Source organism: Gambusia affinis, linkage group LG02, assembly GCF_019740435.1.
Source record: "Gambusia affinis linkage group LG02, SWU_Gaff_1.0, whole genome shotgun sequence".
Classification (NCBI taxonomy): Eukaryota; Metazoa; Chordata; class Actinopteri; order Cyprinodontiformes; family Poeciliidae; genus Gambusia; species Gambusia affinis.
In genome coordinates, this window is record NC_057869.1 from 20348101 (window position 1) to 20366061 (window position 17961).

A 17961-nucleotide genomic window follows, 5' to 3' on the forward strand; every position below is an offset into this window, starting at 1 on the left:
GAGCTCATTGTACTGGGGAAAACTATTATAGAAATCCTTGTCTATTTGGTGGTTCAATGCCTTTTTGTTTAACAAACCACTTTTAATGGCTCAAGCTATGTGGACAATGTGAACTCTTCTCGTCTTTTATATTCTTCAGACTCGTAATACAGACAAGTGACATGTGAGCCCATTTTAAATATTTTTATTCAGTGAACTTTCTTGTTTGTGACTTTTCTTGTGAGCACAAAATAGTTTTAATAGTGGCTCAGGTCTTTCCCACATGATCCAGAAGGGATATAAAATGATATAGAGAATACAGCTTTAACTCATAACATTCTGTGATGAAATAGCATTTGATAGATTTTTATGGCTATAAATATAAACAACATCCACATCAAGCATTCGTGAAGTTCTTATGAACACCAGCGGAGCAACTGCAATAGGTATGTTTGGTGTCAGAGGTCGAAGGTCAAGTCTTGTGGTGGAAACTTAAGGCCATTTTTGGAGAGACTGTAATTGGCAACGCATACTGTTGTGCACAGAATATGTTCAAACAGGAAACACAATGAAAAGGGAAATTAATAAAGAGGCTAACTCTCACAAAGGATTCCTTCCAAGAGCTAGAAGTGGTCTATGCTGTGAATAATGCAGAAAGTGAAACCGTTTCAAGCTAAACAGAAACGCAAGAATCCTGCACCACTGATTCACCATCAGACAAGAGGCCCTAAAGCAGATAGTTTACATTCTTAGGCATCAACTTTCCAGCCAGAGTGCTAAAAACAACGAAAGATAAAACCAAAGCCTTTATTTATACTACTAGATTTAAAAAAAAAAGGGGGAAATTATTTTTGCCCCCCATCTAATAAATATTTGTTTCTTTCCTTTAACATATTAATATTGAATCCAACTTAACAAGAAAAGTTTTCTTTGGTTACAGAAAGAAAAGGGACAAAAGATAACACTTCTGGTTTTAGAACTATAAACCATAGAGGATCATTAACATGAAAATTAAATTTAATCACATAGCCCTCATCTGTAACTTCAGGTGAGACATTTCCAAAAGGACCAAACCAGTATTAAGTTCAGACAAAATCAAAAATATCTGTAGATTATCTGTTTTTAAAATAATTTCTTAGAACTATTAAGGGTCAAAGAGTAAATATTTTATACATTTTAGGCTTTCAGTATCTCTTTCAATGTATGAAGGAAAGTGCAACAGTATTTTGAAGCTTTGAAGGCAATTGAATCAAATCCGAAATTGAAAGCATAAAAACTCTCAGGTCACAATTGTCAAAAATGAGTATTTCTAATGTTAAGTATATTATGTGACAATACTATTGTCACATAATATACTTATGTGACAAGTATATTATGTGACAATATTATTGTCACATAATATACTTAAATAGGCTGAAACTACTGGTGTGGTCCTTTTGAACAGCTAGGGTCCCATTAAGAAGAACGCTGCCTCACTTGTGCAGGGAGAAATGTTCACGCAGACAACACAGGTTCACAGATACAAGCAAAGTTCTTAAACACACACACACACTCATCAAACATTGACGTTTCTCCAAAGCATAATTCACGGGGGGAGCAAAAAAAATGTCAAATTGAAAGAAACTAAAATCTGATTCCTCGTCAAAACTAACTTTTCATACACCTTAGAAGACATGCATATATGCAAAATACATCGATTAAGATAAATTCTGTTATATCCCTATTGCATCTTTATATTTTCATGGTACGAGTGTATTTACATTACTTTATGACACTGTGTACATGTGCAGCATTCTGAACGCTGCAGAGAAAGCTGAACAATACTGAGTGAACATTTGATTGTGTAACCCGTTCCGAACATCCCACTGCTGCCCAAAAACTGCATCGTTCTGAGAGTGAGGTCTGGTAAAAATGGAGGCTAAATGTGGCGCTCAGGAAGAGTCGAGCCTGAACACGGTGCGGGGATGAATCATGCGGTTTGACTCAAAAGAAGCTGATGAGTGAAACGACTGCGAGGGTGGACGGATGCTACAATCTCTGCAGCTTCCCCTGCACAAAACTCTGCCACCGTTAGTTTAGCTCCATCTTGAAAGGTAAGGTACGTTGAAGAAAGGCACCGTGACATTTTTTGTGTTCAAAGACAGACAGGATTGACTTGTCAACCCAGGATGGCTGGAGCTATTAAAAAAAAAAAAAAAAAAAAAAAAAAAGGGTTTGTGATCAGTCCAATCCCTGCTTTTCATTTGGGATCATCAGGAGGAGAGTTTCTGCAGCAGCAAGTCCGTCTCTCCTCTTATGGAAGTAATTTAACAGATTTTTACAGTTTTCTGCTCTGATATCCGATGTATCCCTGGAGTCCCCCACACCAGTTTTTACAGTATTTACACATGAAGAGAAGTTTTTAATGCAATGAGCTCGGAACGCTGGGGAGGAAGGGATATTTAAGCCTCTGACTTTGTAGTTAAAAAATAAGCAAAACACAGGACAGATTATAGTTCTCCGTATCTTTCTGTTGGAGGGTGATTCAAAATTTCTGATTCGACTAGTTTTACAACCCAAATTTGGCATGCATGACAATATTGACGCTCAGGGTCATCTCCTAGTTTGACGTCTTAAAAAGAAAAAGTCTCAAGAGGCAGCTGGTTGGTCAGATGCATAGACCATATGAGCCTGAGGGATATGTCATCAAATTTGTCCTGTTGGAGATCATTTCTTCCCATGCATGTGCCTGTCTGTGCTTAGAACGGTGAATAATCTGCGGGGTACATGACGGGGAGCCAGTTCTCACTGAAGGCAGTGCAGTGCGTCCAGCCGAGGTGACGCATGAGCTGCAAAACAAAACCAAGGAGATGATTTGATTTAATTTAACTCGCACCACCAGAAAACAGGATTTTTTTCCCCCCATCATGTTGAGCATCGATCATTGACACTCTCATACCTGGATGCAGTTCTTCATGTTCTCCTTGCTGGGCTTCTCCTCAACCATTCTGGAGGCGTATTTTAGGGCTCGGCCATACATCTTGTTTGCCACGGCGTGTTTGTATGAAAAGGTCAAAACCTTAAAAAAAAAACAAAAAAAAAAACACAAACACAAACAAAGAGTGTTGGGTAAAATGTTTCCTGAACTAGCTTAAAGCTTCAGTTCAGCCAACAAAATAATTTTGGATTAACTTTCAGAATTTCAACTTTTCTTTCACTGTTGAGCAAGTGACAAATTCATCACAAAAAAAAAAGAAAGTTAGCAGCGAGAGGCATGAATTATTCTTGAATGTACCTACATACCCATCAACATCTTCCTGTTGATGGGTATGTCACCAGAAAATGATATACCTATCAAAGCACTGATTTGCTTTGGGTTTAGCAAATCAGTGACTCTGCTAAACTCTCCTAAAATAACACATCACTCTGTCAATAAGGTGGCCTCAAATAACAGCAGTGAATGCGTCTAAACTACAAAATCCTCACCTTAATTGTGTTTTTGAAGCACAACACTGCATCAACCTAACCTGGTTTTAAGATTAATCCAATAGTTCATCTTTCAAATTGATCAAATGAAGATGTATTCAGCCTTACTGTAAGGCACAGTAGGCAGTAAACTGTTAAAAAAAAAACTAAATAACTTTTCGGCAGAGAAACCATGACTTCCAGTCTTTTTCCAGGTTCCAGGTACAGAACAGGATTAAAGCAGCTGGATTCCAAGTAGGACTGAATATTTCTTATTTTATTTTGATGTTTCCTAGTTTCCTGAATAGTCTCACTGTTTTACATAACCTTACTTGATCTCTACATTACATTGTAGTACAACTGCTTTTCAACTGGTTGCCATGGCATCCATTTTTGTCCTCTTGTCCAAAAAAAAAGTCAAGAAATAGAATACATAATTTGCCCCAAACAACCCGATTGATTTATTTAAAATTCTCACCTTTGAGTCCGTTAGCTCCGCCCACTTCTGCACCTCCCAGAATGTGTCCATCAGGGCATTTGAAGTGTTGTCCAAGGGGTCGTCAGAGCTGCTGGGCAACTGCTCCCCGACCTCCTCCTCCTCTCCTGCCACAGCTTGCTCTGTAGCAACGGCCCCGGCGCCGCTCTGCAGCGTGGACGGCAGCAGGAGCTGGTCGGCCAAAGCGCAGCCTTTTCTACACAGGGCGTCCAGAAGAGACGACTTCTGCTTCTCCATGTCACTGAAAAACAAAATGTTTTATAGAGGAGGTGGGTTCACACTGCCTCAATCATCCCAGTCTTTGTCAAAAACCTGTGCGAAAGTGAGGCTTACGTTTTGATGGAGGCGGCGTCCGGCCGAGGGTCTGTCTTCATGGTGAAATACACAGCCAGCGCCGTTTGGTCGATGTGGGACATGACGATCTCTGCTGCAGACACAACCTCTCTGAGGCGCTTCACGCGTTCCTTAACAGAAACAGGGAGAGATTCCATACGAGGATTCTGCACAGCTGTGACGCAACAGTTTACCAACCCCGTCTCCTGTCGTCGTTTACCTTTTCCGAGTCCAGCTGATGCAGCCTTTGCACATGAAGTGGAAGGTAATCAGAGTAGCTTTCCCTCAGTTCATCATAGATGGAACTCGAGTCCAACCTGAAGAGCCAAAAACGACAGATAAATTACAGAGAAATAAAGAGGCTGTGTGGTATGGAACCAGAGAGAGAAACGTAGCTTACTTTGTCATCCACTGAATCTTTAGATCCCTCAAAGCTTCTGCAAACTCTTCCTTCAAATCCTTCTCTTTGTCTCCATCCTTGTCCTTCTCCTTCCCACCGTTCTTTGATTTGTTTGGAGCAGGGATTAGATGGTAGATGACTGGAACGATGTCCTACACCAAGACACAAACAAAACAAAGATGATTGAATATATATCTTCGACTTCTCAAATACTCTCTCTTCCTACCAATGTCATGTCCTCAGGTAGCCTTTGACCATTGATCACTGAAGTGAAAATGCTTTTAAATTACCAATTAGTGAAGGTTTAAAGCAGTACTATCAATACTTTTACAGACCACCAATAAAACCTAGTAACTAGTTCATAAAAACAGCTTTAACACTTGTGTATATTTCCTAACACATTCACATGCTTTGACATGACAGATGAAGATGTTTTACAGAGAATAAGTCATTTCCCAAAGTAAGGAGAGCAGCAGGCGCTCCGTGGTTCAGTGGTTCTAACTTGTCCAGTACCTTTTTAAATTTTCCTTGTCGTTTTGCAGAGGCCTGCCCCTGGTGGTCAAAATAACACACAGTAAGGAACAAATAACACAAACACCAACCAAAAAGGATGTTTTCATTCGTCTTTCATCCTCAACCAGAGACTCAGAGTCTCATTGCTAAAGATGTAACTCAAACAGCATAAATATAATACAATTTACTATGATCTTTGGTGTTTCTCCTAATCATGTCTAAAAAATCTGTTTACTTTTGTTTAGACAAATAAAAGTCACAGAATATTAAATAAATAAATAAAATAGAGCTGGCAGCCCAAAGGCAACAGCATCTCCTTAAAATTAAACATGTAGGAAAAAGAATGGAAGATTAATTTTTGTTGCCGATGGAATATTTTGTGAACAGAAGCCAGTACACAATAAAGGTGCAACACAGTGCAACCCATATATATCCCGCGATTGTTTATAAAACGAAATTAAAATACAAAAACCAGAGGAAGGCGAAAAATTTTACATGACAATGTTCAGCGGAGCTGCATAATATATCAATTTAATCAGTCATCACCTTATCAGAATCAGAGGACCGATTGGGTGCAATATTTAGTAGGATGTCATATTTTAAGTGTCACATTCTCACTTTGTGAGCCAATGATGTATTCGGGAAGCTGAGCGTTCTCTACCTGCCCCTGATGTGCAACATGTGTGTTTTAGGTGGTTGAATTGCTTAAACTGGGAAGATGAAGAAGAAAGTACAAGTGGGGAAACTTGGGGTCAATCAAAATCACCATCGCCAAGTCCAGGAATAATCTCACAGTTGGAACATTTTCCAGATATTGTGCAACCCCAAAATTCCCAACCCAAAGCAAAAGTAAAGTCTTACAGTCTGTATTAAATTGCGTTCCCACAGGAGTTAAACCGACCAGCCAGATGTGAAAAACAAGCAGGACAACAAGATTTGGGGAAAGAAAAAAAAAAAATGCAAACAAAGATCCCAATTATCACTAAAGAAAAAAACCAAACAATCTCAGCATAATACAGGTCTGCCTGGAACGCAAACACTGCTTTGTTAATGCAGGCTAATTTTTAACTTATACATTTTCTTCTAGAACAACTCAAAAGCACTTAAGATTTAAACTGAATCGCTCTGAGAAATTTAAATTTTCTCTGAAATTCACCAGATGACAGGTACTGAGTCTCTATAGTGCAGAGTCGCCTATTCTTTGTTTTTCATGATAAAAAGATTTCTGTCTTCAGATTTAGCCATTTTACAACCGTTAGGCATCATTCGCTTTTAAGCCGCAATTGCAAAACAAGTATTGACACCAACTGTTCTCATTGGATTAGCTACAGTTATTAGTTGTGGCCCAGAAATAATTCATCTTTACAGTGTCACATAGGAATGCAGCTAAATGCAAAACAAGCCAACTTTGGCGAGGTCCGTTTCCACTGCAGGAGGAGGGGTAAATTCTCTGGGGCAGATTAGCTAACCCCAGGACCAATGCAGACTGAAACGGGTCGCAGTCTACCCTGAAAACGGCCCTGGTAAGAAAGTAGGAGTTTTCAGACTGACTCTGAACTGAAGGCAGAGGTTCTCAGTAGGAGGAAACCTCTGGATTTCCTCCTCTGCTGATCGTATTGTCTGTTAAACACAGTTCAGTATTGTCTTGTGCAAACAAAAACCTTTAAACTTAACCATTCTTGATCAACATTATCATGTTTCATGGAATTGGAACTCAGTTACATTAAAGTAGTCCTGGACCACAGCTGTCCAGGATTGTTAACCATCCACAGGTCTTACATTTGAATGGAGCAATGCTGCTGAAGGGTACGAATAAGAGACACACCTAACAATATTTAATTATTAAATAGCTATAGATTACTACAAACTTCTGAGTCAGAAGTGATTTTAATTCAGTTTTGGAGCTTAAACACTGACATTGTTAGAAATGATTACTTTAGACAGGCGATTGCAATCTCAACTGGAGCCACGTTAAATTCAGTCCAGTCTGCTTAAAATCCAATGTAGCTACTCCTTTTCACACAGGTTATAGTGGTAGTCTGTGATCACTATGAAACAATTTCAAATTAATTCATATCGTCTGATTTTTTAGAATCACGTTCTGGACTCTGCAGTTGTAACGGCTGGACCCACGGCCTGCTCAGCATCAGGGGTTGAGACCTACAGAAAGTATCTGGCTTTCTGGGAAATGTACTCGGAAAAAGCCAAGGTAAATTAAAAGTTACAGGAAGTTCAGGAGACAAAACTAAAATTTCCAGGAACCCTCAGTCGAAACATGTTTTTGTCTCATTTGCTGGGTTTACACCCAGAGTCATTCCCAAACTCAAAAAAGTGATCAAATACATTCCTAGGAACGGCGGATTAGCATAATCGAGGTATACTGACAAAAAATAAAATAAATCAAGCTGGAGGTCAGACCTTTTCCACTGTCTAAGTCCTCACCTGCTGCTGTGCACTGCTGGTCAGCTGACAGAAAGAATGTTGCTACACTTTTGTCTCGCGTACAAAAACCAAATCCAGCTGCGAAACGGTGTGGAAACTACAGCGCACTCATCACTCCTATTAATGTGAGCCTGCTTTAGAAGCAGTATCAAATGAGCACAGACCCTACACAAGAAGACAACCGGACTAATTAACCAACTATCATCAAGCTGGGAGATGAGCAACGGGTAAATAAGTTGACAAAAATTAGCAAGGATTTTTGTGTATAAAAATAAGAAATCTTATAACTACAATAATCAAATTATTTTAGAAGTGGTGAGAATAATGAGCCCTCAATGCTACGACATCCTAGTATTTTTATTCAAGGTTATTAAAGGAAACTTGATGACCCACAGAAGACCCAAAGAAACCAAAAAAAATTAAAATAAAAGAACAAAGTGCACGAGTGAGAAGGAAACGGAAACAACAGGTGACAGTGGTGGTCAGTCTGGTTCTACAGGACACTTCCTGATGGCGGTCCATTCTGAACACTTCTGAAACAAACTACCTTCATCCAGTAGTTTGTTTTACACACACCTGTCATTGTCTCACATTTCCATATGTAATAACCATTTGAATAATCCTTAATATGAGCTACAACAACATTTAATTTCCCTTTCTGAATTTAATTGAAACGGAAACTGAACGCAACGTTTAGGTCCTGAAGAGCACAACTGAACATTTGAAGCAAAAAAATTCAAGAATGAAGCCACTCACTGCTTTCTTGCCAAACTCGCTCTTGGGCATAATGAGAGAGCCTGATAGGTAGCATCCTGGACTCGTGCCTTTAGGGATCCTGAAGGTTGAAGGGAGACAAACAGGAATGGGAATAAAGACAGAAAACGTGACAACTGGTCCTACTAATATTAGAAAACCGAGATACTTTTCTTAGGATGAACGAAAAATAAGCGTCACAGGAATATTGTGTTAATTAAAAAGGAAGATGAAATACAACTCATTCGTCAACAACGAGCAAAGAGATCATCTCCTTCCGTTAGAAATGTGAAAGGAAACTCTCGAGTGTGTGACTCACTTGTCGTCTGGCAGGGTGGCGACATAGAAAGGCTGTGTAGCCCCTGGACACAATGTAACAGAGTTGGCCTTCTTCTTTGCCATGAGGGCAGCGCGGTGTGACTCATACACATCCAGACTGAGAGTGTTGGAAAGACGATGGGAAACCACAAACGGCAAATCCTTCAGGCGCTCCAGCTCACTGGACTGCTCGTGTCGGACCTGCAGACGGACCGTGTAATCCCCCTTTTCTAGCTTCAGGGAATACTGGAGAGAAAAGAAATGCGATTAATCCCTATAACAGTTCTCAGAGATCATGTGTAATTTTTTATTTTATTTTTTTAACAGCAGGGGCAATTTCTACAGAAGTCCAACCTGGTGTGGGTAGGCGTCCCCTGAGCCCAGCAGTCTCTTGTTCTGGTCAAATAGCATCCAGAGCTGACTGTCAAACTCAGACTCGTAGAGAAGCTCACACAGCATCGGGCAGCTGGGCGTAACCTCTCCACTCTTAGGCTGAGGATAGAGCAATAAACAATTATGCATCCATACGGTAGATTAATCGGCTCTGATGGGCAGAAAGTTGGCTGATACCTGGTGAAAACTGTAGGTGAGGATAATTTCATAGAGCTGCCTGTTATTAGGCAGAATGTCCCGAACTCCCAAAGCTTTAATCTTTGAATTTAGAGGCCTGAGACAAACACCAACATTAGAAACAATTAAAAAACAGCACTTTAATACATGAACAAGTTGTTTGTGTGCAAACACACCGCAGAGGCTGAACCCATGACTTCAGGGTGACAGTGGGGGATACCTCCTCATATCTTATGGGTGACGACACGTCAAAACTCGTCACTCCCTCTGAGGCGTGCTGCAGAGAGACAAAACAGAGTCAGAAACAAAAGAGAACAATCTAATAGTAACTGTGTGTGTGTGTGAACTATTCTCACAATGTGTAGGGGAGAAGGAGAAGTGCTGAGGCCGTGGAAGGAGATGCTGTAGTCCACCGTCACGTCGCCCAGGCTCGCCCACCAGCGGGCTATACAGAACTCCACAACCCGACCCGACTGCAAAGGAGGCAGGAGCACGCCGAAAATCAAACAGAGGTTTTCTGCTGATTCTGGTGTGTTTTTAGTCGAATGCAACGTCCACATACCAGCACTGCGAAAGCCTCTGTTAGAGAACCTCTTTCTAGCAGTGAGGAGAACTTGTAGAACTCATTGGCTCTGTAGGCTTTTTGCTTGACCAGGTGAACCGCGTGAAGAACAAACTTTGACGACACGTCTCCAGAATGGGAGGTCAGAGTGATCTCTGTGGGGGAAACCACGAAAAATTTTAATCATGAAACAGTAAAAACCCCAGTAGGTTTTTCTGTCCTGCAACCTTTTACTAGGAATTATGAACGTAAAAATCTATTTTTTTTTCTCTCCATTTTATCCAGGGCTCGTTTTGACTTTAAAATCCTTTAAAACTAAATGCAAAATAAATATCTAGTTGAGTTTTATTATCTGTACTGAAAAAACCCTGAAACAATGCTGAAGTTGGCTTCTGATTCAACATTGTAGTAAAGAGCTATTTTACTTTTTTTTTAACTTTATGTACCAAATAACACGTGCTCTATTGAATATATCTATCATAGGAGCCACAACTGTGGTTTAGCACAAACTTAATTCAAGTCAAAATTTTAATTTAGATTTTGTCTCCCAGAGTCAAAATTTGTCAAATCTATTCTACCAACATATATATCCATGGCTTTTGAACCATAACCACTGTAAAACAATCTGAGATTAATGTAGCATTGGTCCGACTCCTCCTGGCATCCTGGATCTGGTTCCTATAGGAGGAGTTACTCCTAGCAAAAATAATCTACATCAACAGGCGGGTTGTGGAACAGACAGTGGAAATGGACACAAGTCGTGTCCTGCTTAGATAAAATGGATCCCGGAAATCAGCGTCTATCTCAGAACGTTCAGGAACTCATCATGGAAACATTTCGTGATATATTGACTGGAACGAAATGGCAACCTTAAAACAACTCGGCTCCACATTGTAACAGAAACTGGATGGCTTGAATGAAAAACAGGATCAAATTTAACACCGATCTCATGTGAAATTGTAGACTGTTAATATCTACTAGCAATGTTATGCTCTACCATCATGAACACTTTCATTTTGTGTTTAAGGTCCGTCTACCTTGTACGCTTCCAGAACAACCGTCTATATTAACTCCACCTAGAATATTGGACGTTTTTTGTTTAAACTTTGAAGAAAATCCTGGATCACAATCAGCTTTTTCATTTTATACTACAAACCATTTGATTTATCTTCAGCAACATGTCTTGGTACATATGAGAAAGTGACCAGCAGCTTGCGTTGGTCTGACACATTCTCAGCCTCCACCACGGAGCAACTGACCTGCCCAGGAGGCTCCCTGAGGAACAGTGACGAAGTGGCGTCTGATCTGTCCAGGTCTGAAGTGGACGTCTGAGAATCGCACCTCTTGATTACGAGTATCAGTCACCCTGTTGGTGCAAAGAGGGAGAAACGAATAAGAGCCAAAACCACGTCAGAAAAGCCAAGATGAAGTCCACACATTGTGAGAACATACTTGGTAGGGATGATAACTGTGATAGGAACTCTGAAGAGTGGGCCACAGGTGGGGGCTGCTGTATCATAACCACAAACCTGAAAAACAATTAAAAACTATTTTAAAAAGACGATATCGGTTTTTTTAAGCTTTATTCATTCCCTTTTGCCTTCTACGCACCTCGGTATAGTGGACTCCCTCTCTCAGTCCTACGGGATCGATCCGGACGTTGATGTGCCGACACTGGTTCATCAGCTCCAGATGGGAGGGGCACTGGACCCACGGGGCGGCACATGTTAGCGCCAGGTGTAGCTGCAAGGAAATTCGCTCGGAGTTTTCTGTTTAACAAAAAGAACAGGTTATATTTCAAACAAATAGAAACTATAGATAAAAGGATGTAAAACTAAATCCAACCATCCAGTTGTGCTACCTGTGTTCTCTGGGAAGATGGGTTCAATTCCGACCCCGTGATCAGAAGGTGCGAGAACTTGGATCGGTTCCCTGAGGTAGATGCCTCTCTGTGAACCCACGCTGACGGAGAAACCCAGGCGGCTTGTGGGTAATGAGGCGTGCTGAGTGAGGTAGTCTAAAGCCTTGTCCACCTGAGAGAAACAAAGCAATTACTTCACTGAAAAAAAATATACGATACGTTTAAAGAAGATAAAAAATATGTAAAGAAAAAAAAAACTACCTGGATTATCCCATGACCCTGTGCAAACACTTCAATGTCATCGACCTTCTGAGCGGTGTTCTCCAGCGCTCTCCTCACGGCAGGAACAGAGGGAGGGATCCCGCTCTGCTTCAGGCCTTTTTCATTTAAAACAAAAGGTTAATCACACAGAACCTTCAGTTCTGAAATCACTCACTTCTAACAAAGCTACTAATCAACTACAAGCCCTGCAATCCAGAACACACCTGACAGAACCAGCGCGATGCCTCCGCAGGCGTTTGGCGAGGACATCGACGTGCCGTTCATCAGCTGGGTGCCACGGAGCGTCCAGTTGGGTACGGATGCGATGGCCCCGCCTGGAGCGCTGATGCTGACCCCGAGGGCTCCGTCGGTACTGGGACCCCTGGATGACCATGTGTACTGGTTGGGGGGCAGCTTCTCTCTCAGGGAGTACTCGGCCACCATCATGTCTGGAGTCACGTACGCACCAACTCCTGCAGGGACGACAGCAGCAATTAGAGGAAAAGAAGTAGAGAAAATTCAAAGACTTCTTCTAGCACGTTCAGAGAACGTACCGATGACGCTGCTGGTGGTTCCTCCTGGGCAGCCGACCGTAGAAAGGCAGGGGCCGTTATTTCCTGCACTTGACACAAAAATCACGTTGTGCTTCTGCACAGCCTCTGTGATCACTTCACAAATCCTCCTGAAAGGCAAATGGTCCACCACACTTAGCAACAGCATGCTAAAACAAAACACACGGCAGGAAAATTAAAGACCCTTTCTGCTATTCTTACCCTGAATTAGGCCAGTGGGTGGCTTCCCCGTAGCTATAGTTAACCAGGTCACACTTGTAGTTGATTACTTCAATCATCTTTCAGACAGAGAAACAAGAGACCAGAAATAAACTAGTGCAAAAAAAGTCAGTTAATGTATACATTATGTAGGCCTGTACTATATTAGGAAAACATATAACCAGTATTTAGTCATTATTTTAAAAAAATGGTTGTAATAAAATAAGATTTTCCTTATAAAGCTAAATCATTAAGAACAATAAGAGCCCATCAAACACACCACATATATTGGGAATTCATGAAATCTTGGAATTTAGAAAAAAATGTAATAATATTTTTCTGTCTCAATTCTGATGCATCATACGGCTTTAATGTTGAGGTATCTTTTTGAAGGTATACCGCTCGGATGAGTCCGGTGCCAGTTTCCATGGTGCTGAGTCGAGTGTCTCCGATCTTCAGAGCCAGAATTTGGGCACCAGGAGCCACGCCGTTTCTTTCTGGTTCCTCTGGGAAGTAACCTGCCGCAATGCTCGCCACATGGGTCCCATGAGCCCCTTTAAGAGCACACAGAGTCAGATTGGAGAAGAAAATTTGGAGTCGACATCATGCTCAATGAACTGCTTACATCTAGGGCTAAACCGAGAAATTAGCTAATTTTCATCTTCATGCACCCTGACCATCCAGACAAACTCAAAATTCATATCATGTCTCAATCACTAAATGAAATCACTACAGGGTCACACCAACCTTTATATTTGGACAAAAACTCAAAAGCTTTTTTTACTTTAAGGATTAGCGAGTCACTTAAAAATGATGCCAGGCTAATCACAAAAGCTAGAGGAAGCTCTTAAAAAGTAAATTGAGTTATTTATTGTGGTGTGTCAGCTGATAACACAGAGTTATGAAATATTGGTCGACTTCATCAGATGCTGGCAATTCTTTTATTTAATGATTTTGCACTTTTTCCAGGAATAACTGTGATAAATCTATTAAGCATTTAATCTGACTGAAAGGTACAAAGACTTCTGATATTCTGCTCTGGGGTAACTCACCTCCACTGGTAACGATGCAGAGTGTGTTTCCTTCGTCGTAAATGTTAACAGAATAGTTAAGCATCTCAGCATTTCCTAAAGTGGCATATTCTTGTTTCTCTCTGTACGAGCCCAGGACGGTGCACTGGGACAGTTCTCCACACTCCGATGTGTCCACTACCGCCCTGAAAACAACAAAAGCAGTCTTATACAATGGAAATGATAGCAATGCGGAAGGAACATAAACAAGAGCTGACTTACTTCCACGTGACGCCATCGTGCCAAAGCACGCAGTCATACACTGGGCCGGGATCACTGTACTTCTTCTCTAGAGATACCAGCAGCTCTGACTGACACTGCAGGTCTTCCTTCTGCAGCTTTTCCATCTGAGGAGAGAAGATGAAGGATGTGTCGGAGCCAGACATGAGAATCATCGCACCAAGCAGAGGCATGTCGCAGCAAGCAGGACCTTTAGGTTTAGAGTTTGTGTTGTGGATCTGACCTGAGAGGGCGTGGGATGAGCGAGGTCAAACTCCTCTGTTTTGCGGCAGACTTCAGCGAGGGCTGCTCTGTGTGCTGGGTCCCACATCTTTTCTTTTCGCTCCTTCTGAAAGGGAGAAATGTGCAAAAATATCAGATTTAGTAAGAAGCTTACTAAACCAAATCCCTGCTGGTAATATTTACTAAAATGTGGAACTCTAAGTTCAAATCAGAACTTTTTCCCTCATGCACAGCCTTTTCTAACCAGCTAAACTAACACCATAGACACGTTTGTGGCTGTGAAACGGCTCCCTGCGCGTTTGATGTTGTGCTTTCTGCACATCAAAAGTAATAATACAAAAAATCTCTGACAGAACTAGAACAGCAATCATCTCCCTACCTGCATCCTTTCCTTAAGAGCCTTGGGGAAGAACTCGTAGCCATTTTTAACTCCAATGCGAAACTTCCCTGATGGGTTGACCCAGGCGGGAGGGATCTGAGAGACATAAAAAGACGCAGCGAGAGACGAGATCACCGAAAAGTGAACTTTGATGTAGGACACTATGCAAGATGGAAAATTTCACAGTTGAAAGTGGTTATGAATTCAAATAATAAAAATATGGACATCATAAGGGTGTTTCCCCAACCTTGAGCGTTCTTCCAGAGAGGCCAGTGATTGTCCCATCTTTAGGCTCCACTGCTGTGGTCATGTTCACGTCACCACTGCCTGTTGTATCAATGATGTCCACGATCTTTGGTTTCCCCTCAGTGGTGACCTAAAGATGCAGTTCAAAACACAGAGTAAATAGATCAAGCAATTTAGACAAGTCCTTGTTCATTAACAAGCTAGCATAGTCAGAACACGCTAAAATATTCACATACTATTCTGAATAACTTAAAAGCTTCCAAAGGTTTACAGAAGTTTTGTTTAAATATAATAATAGAAGAAGCTGTAATGTGATCTAAGCAAAAAAAAAAAAGCATTAAAATAAACTATTTGCTGAGTTAATCATTCAAAGACCAGCTATAATTTTGGGCTTTATTGCTGCTTGGTCATATTTAAATGACTACAATTTCCATCCATCCAAATATTACTTCAGTGTTTTAATTGGCAGGTTTCATTGTAAATAAAAACCTGCGTGAGGAAAAAAGGGTACATCAAGATGTGTTCCAATTTCTTCTAATATTGAGGGAGAAAAAGTGTGAAATACAGTTAATCTCAACTGAGTTGAGTTTACTGTTCAAATATAGAAACTACATCATTTGTGTTTAAAAAAAAACAAAACTATTTTATGGGTTTTTAAAGGTACCTGCTATGTATTTGACCAATCATACTTTATAATAATTTGACAGCTGTGATATTGGAGATAAAAAATGGTGCTTCTGCATATTGAACACATTAAACCAGATCCACCTAGGGAACAATACTCAAACTTGTAGAATTTTGTAGTCATTGTATTCTTTTAAACAGTTCATGGTCAATTCCTTAGCTTCAAGGTAACCTTCAGGTCTAACATCAAGTCTAGAATGATTAGATTGTACTTGATCTAACGTGGTTTAAATGGGGCATTTAGTTTCACATAAAACATCATAATCCTAAAATTAAAGTACCGAATTGGCCAATTTACTTGTTGCTTCTAATTTTAAAGAACTTGTAATCAGTGCAGACAGGTTCACAGGTTTGATTCTTCAAAGTGTATTTAGTAGCTTTCATTTTGGATCCCATTTTAGGTCGTCTAATGCAAGCACATATATAGCAATACCTCCTGTTCAGTGTTGTCACAGCTACTTTAAGTTTGGCAGATCTCAAATTGTACATTTATTCTTCCTTTGCGTACAATAATCCAGGTCAGCTTTGAAAAGTCCGAGTACTTTGTACTTTGAGCCAGAGCTGATTTAAGGTGCTCCAGAAAACAAATAAAAGCTCTAAGTGGTTTTGAAAGCTACGATTCGGACACCAACTTCAACTTCGTAAGAACAAACGTTGCTAGCTACCCGGTTAGCATTTGTGCTTAATTAATAAATGTAAAGATAGTTTAAAGCCCGCTTGTATAGCTCTGAAAGAAAATGTATAAACACAAGAAAAAATTGCCTTAACAAACTTTAAATGTACTTGGCTGTCATAAAATATATTTGCTAATTGTTATAATAATGCTATTTGGGAACGCTGGCCTTTAGCATTGCTAGCTTCGACCATCTCGGTCTTCGCTAGCACGAGGCAGCCGGGCAGATTCACCTGCATGCCGGGGGCCCCGGGGTCCACGCCGGTGTCGAGGATAGCGATGAGCACCCCTCGCCCGTCATAGTCGGGGAACCTGGTGAGGTAAGAGGCAGCGCCGGTTTCTTTCTTGGGGAGAAGCCCGTGGAAAGGGAACGGTTCGTCGGTAGAATGAGCAGCCATGATCCAAATAAAAAAGGAGCGACAATGAAAACAAAGCAGCGAAATGGGGAAGAGACAAGAGAGCAACACGGCGGGTGAGACTAGGAGAAGAGCTGATTAAAGGCGCAGTGCTTGCTGTTTTTTGCACACACTGGTGAACACCACCAGATGTTTTTTTATGTCACGTTTGAGCCAATCATAACTAACCTCATGTTATTTTTGAGCATATTTATTTAATATGTCTGACATTATCTGTTACATACAGAAAATAGTCTGAATGCGTGGATATTTTGTAACACACAAACTTAGTTTGATCAAAAGGAAGGAGATCATTATTATAACTCCCACAAGGTCAAGTGACTATTAGCTTTCAACATCAAAGCAACCTGAAAAGAAAAAGCGATGTCTTATTTGTTGGGTTCAGAAACTTCACATAATCAAAACTAATTTCTTCATTCTGCCTTTCTCGTTTACATGTGGAAGCACGCACAGTGGATATGACTTAAAAATGAGATTAAAGTCTTAGTGGACATTTTTGGTTGTAGGGACCTTTTCAGGGTGTTTTTAACTCTATGTTTCTGCTGCATCTAATATTTTAGAAAAGATTGCATATGGGCTAATGTGGAAATTGCTCACAGTGTAAAAGCTGTTAAATAATCACAAATTATTCATTGAGTACAGCTGGTTGTAGTGCAGCTGGCGCTGTCTCTCATTTGCTTCAAAAGTAAGTACCGGTAAGCAGAAAGTTTGCAATACCCTGTCCTTTCCTCACTTTTTTCATTTGCAAGAACCAGGGTCAAAACATATGACTAAGCTAGAAATTTAATCCACAAAATATCTCGGAAGAGAGATATTAGATTTTATGTAACAATAGGAAGAGTTTTATGGTGAAAGGCTGCTTCCTAGTACTTTACTGCTTTAAACTCATCTATAGTCCATATTTCCTGTTAACGTTAAGATGTATGTGAAACAACATTCTGGATCACATAGTTAAAACATTTTTACAAATTGTGTCCTTTGATGTTTTCCTCTTTTGTTTTTAGATTCAGAATCCTAGTCTTAGTTTATTCCGTCTACTGTGAAAAAAAATTATGTCTGGCAAAAAAAAATGTTTTGTTAGATGTTTCTGCTTAGGCTATGCTTTTGTAAGCTGTTAACCAACAATATGTGATGAAAGGAAATTTTCATTTTTGACCAACAATTTTAAAAAGAGATGCTTCAGTGGTAAAACACAGTTGCTCACATGTCTGTGCTATCTAAATAGCAAAAATATATAAAGATACACAATCTGAGCATAGCTGAATATAGCATACTGTTATTCCCAATATGAAAGAAGTGAAAACATAATTTTAGAAATATCTTTCATGC

General features: G+C 40.3%; 1 protein-coding gene across 2 annotated transcripts; it reads right to left on the reverse strand.

The window, feature by feature from the left end:
- Positions 1 to 168: 168 nt before the first annotated feature.
- On the reverse strand, positions 169 to 16758 carry tpp2 (tripeptidyl peptidase 2). 2 transcript variants are annotated; one of them, XM_044101718.1, is made up of 29 exons: positions 16450 to 16758; positions 14861 to 14989; positions 14614 to 14709; positions 14236 to 14340; positions 13995 to 14119; positions 13755 to 13918; positions 13102 to 13256; positions 12706 to 12782; positions 12487 to 12614; positions 12157 to 12405; positions 11933 to 12048; positions 11672 to 11843; positions 11422 to 11579; positions 11263 to 11339; positions 11070 to 11176; positions 9811 to 9965; positions 9605 to 9721; positions 9425 to 9525; positions 9249 to 9345; positions 9033 to 9170; positions 8680 to 8924; positions 8364 to 8442; positions 5166 to 5204; positions 4653 to 4804; positions 4473 to 4569; positions 4253 to 4383; positions 3902 to 4160; positions 2918 to 3037; positions 169 to 2807 (listed from the first exon to the last, which is right to left on the reverse strand). In XM_044101718.1, the coding sequence occupies exons 1-29, from the start codon at positions 16612 to 16614 to the stop codon at positions 2718 to 2720; spliced, it is 3843 nt and encodes a 1280-aa protein (XP_043957653.1). In that variant the 5' UTR covers positions 16615 to 16758; the 3' UTR covers positions 169 to 2717. The 2 variants fall into 2 exon arrangements, with proteins under 2 accessions (XP_043957653.1, XP_043957661.1); XM_044101726.1 differs by lacking the exon at positions 5166 to 5204.
- Between the last annotated feature and the right edge of the window lie 1203 nt (positions 16759 to 17961).

Coding starts and splice junctions, on each gene's coding strand:
- tpp2 (XM_044101718.1), bottom strand. CDS start 16,614: ATGGCTGCTCATTCTACCGACGAACCGTTCCCTTTCCACGGGCTTCTC. Junction 12,049..12,156: donor CATCGCGCTGGTTCTGTCAG/GTGTGTTCTGGA, acceptor TAAATGAAAAAG/GCCTGAAGCAGAGCGGGATC. Junction 9,171..9,248: donor TCACCTACAGTTTTCACCAG/GTATCAGCCAAC, acceptor CTCTATCCTCAG/CCTAAGAGTGGAGAGGTTAC.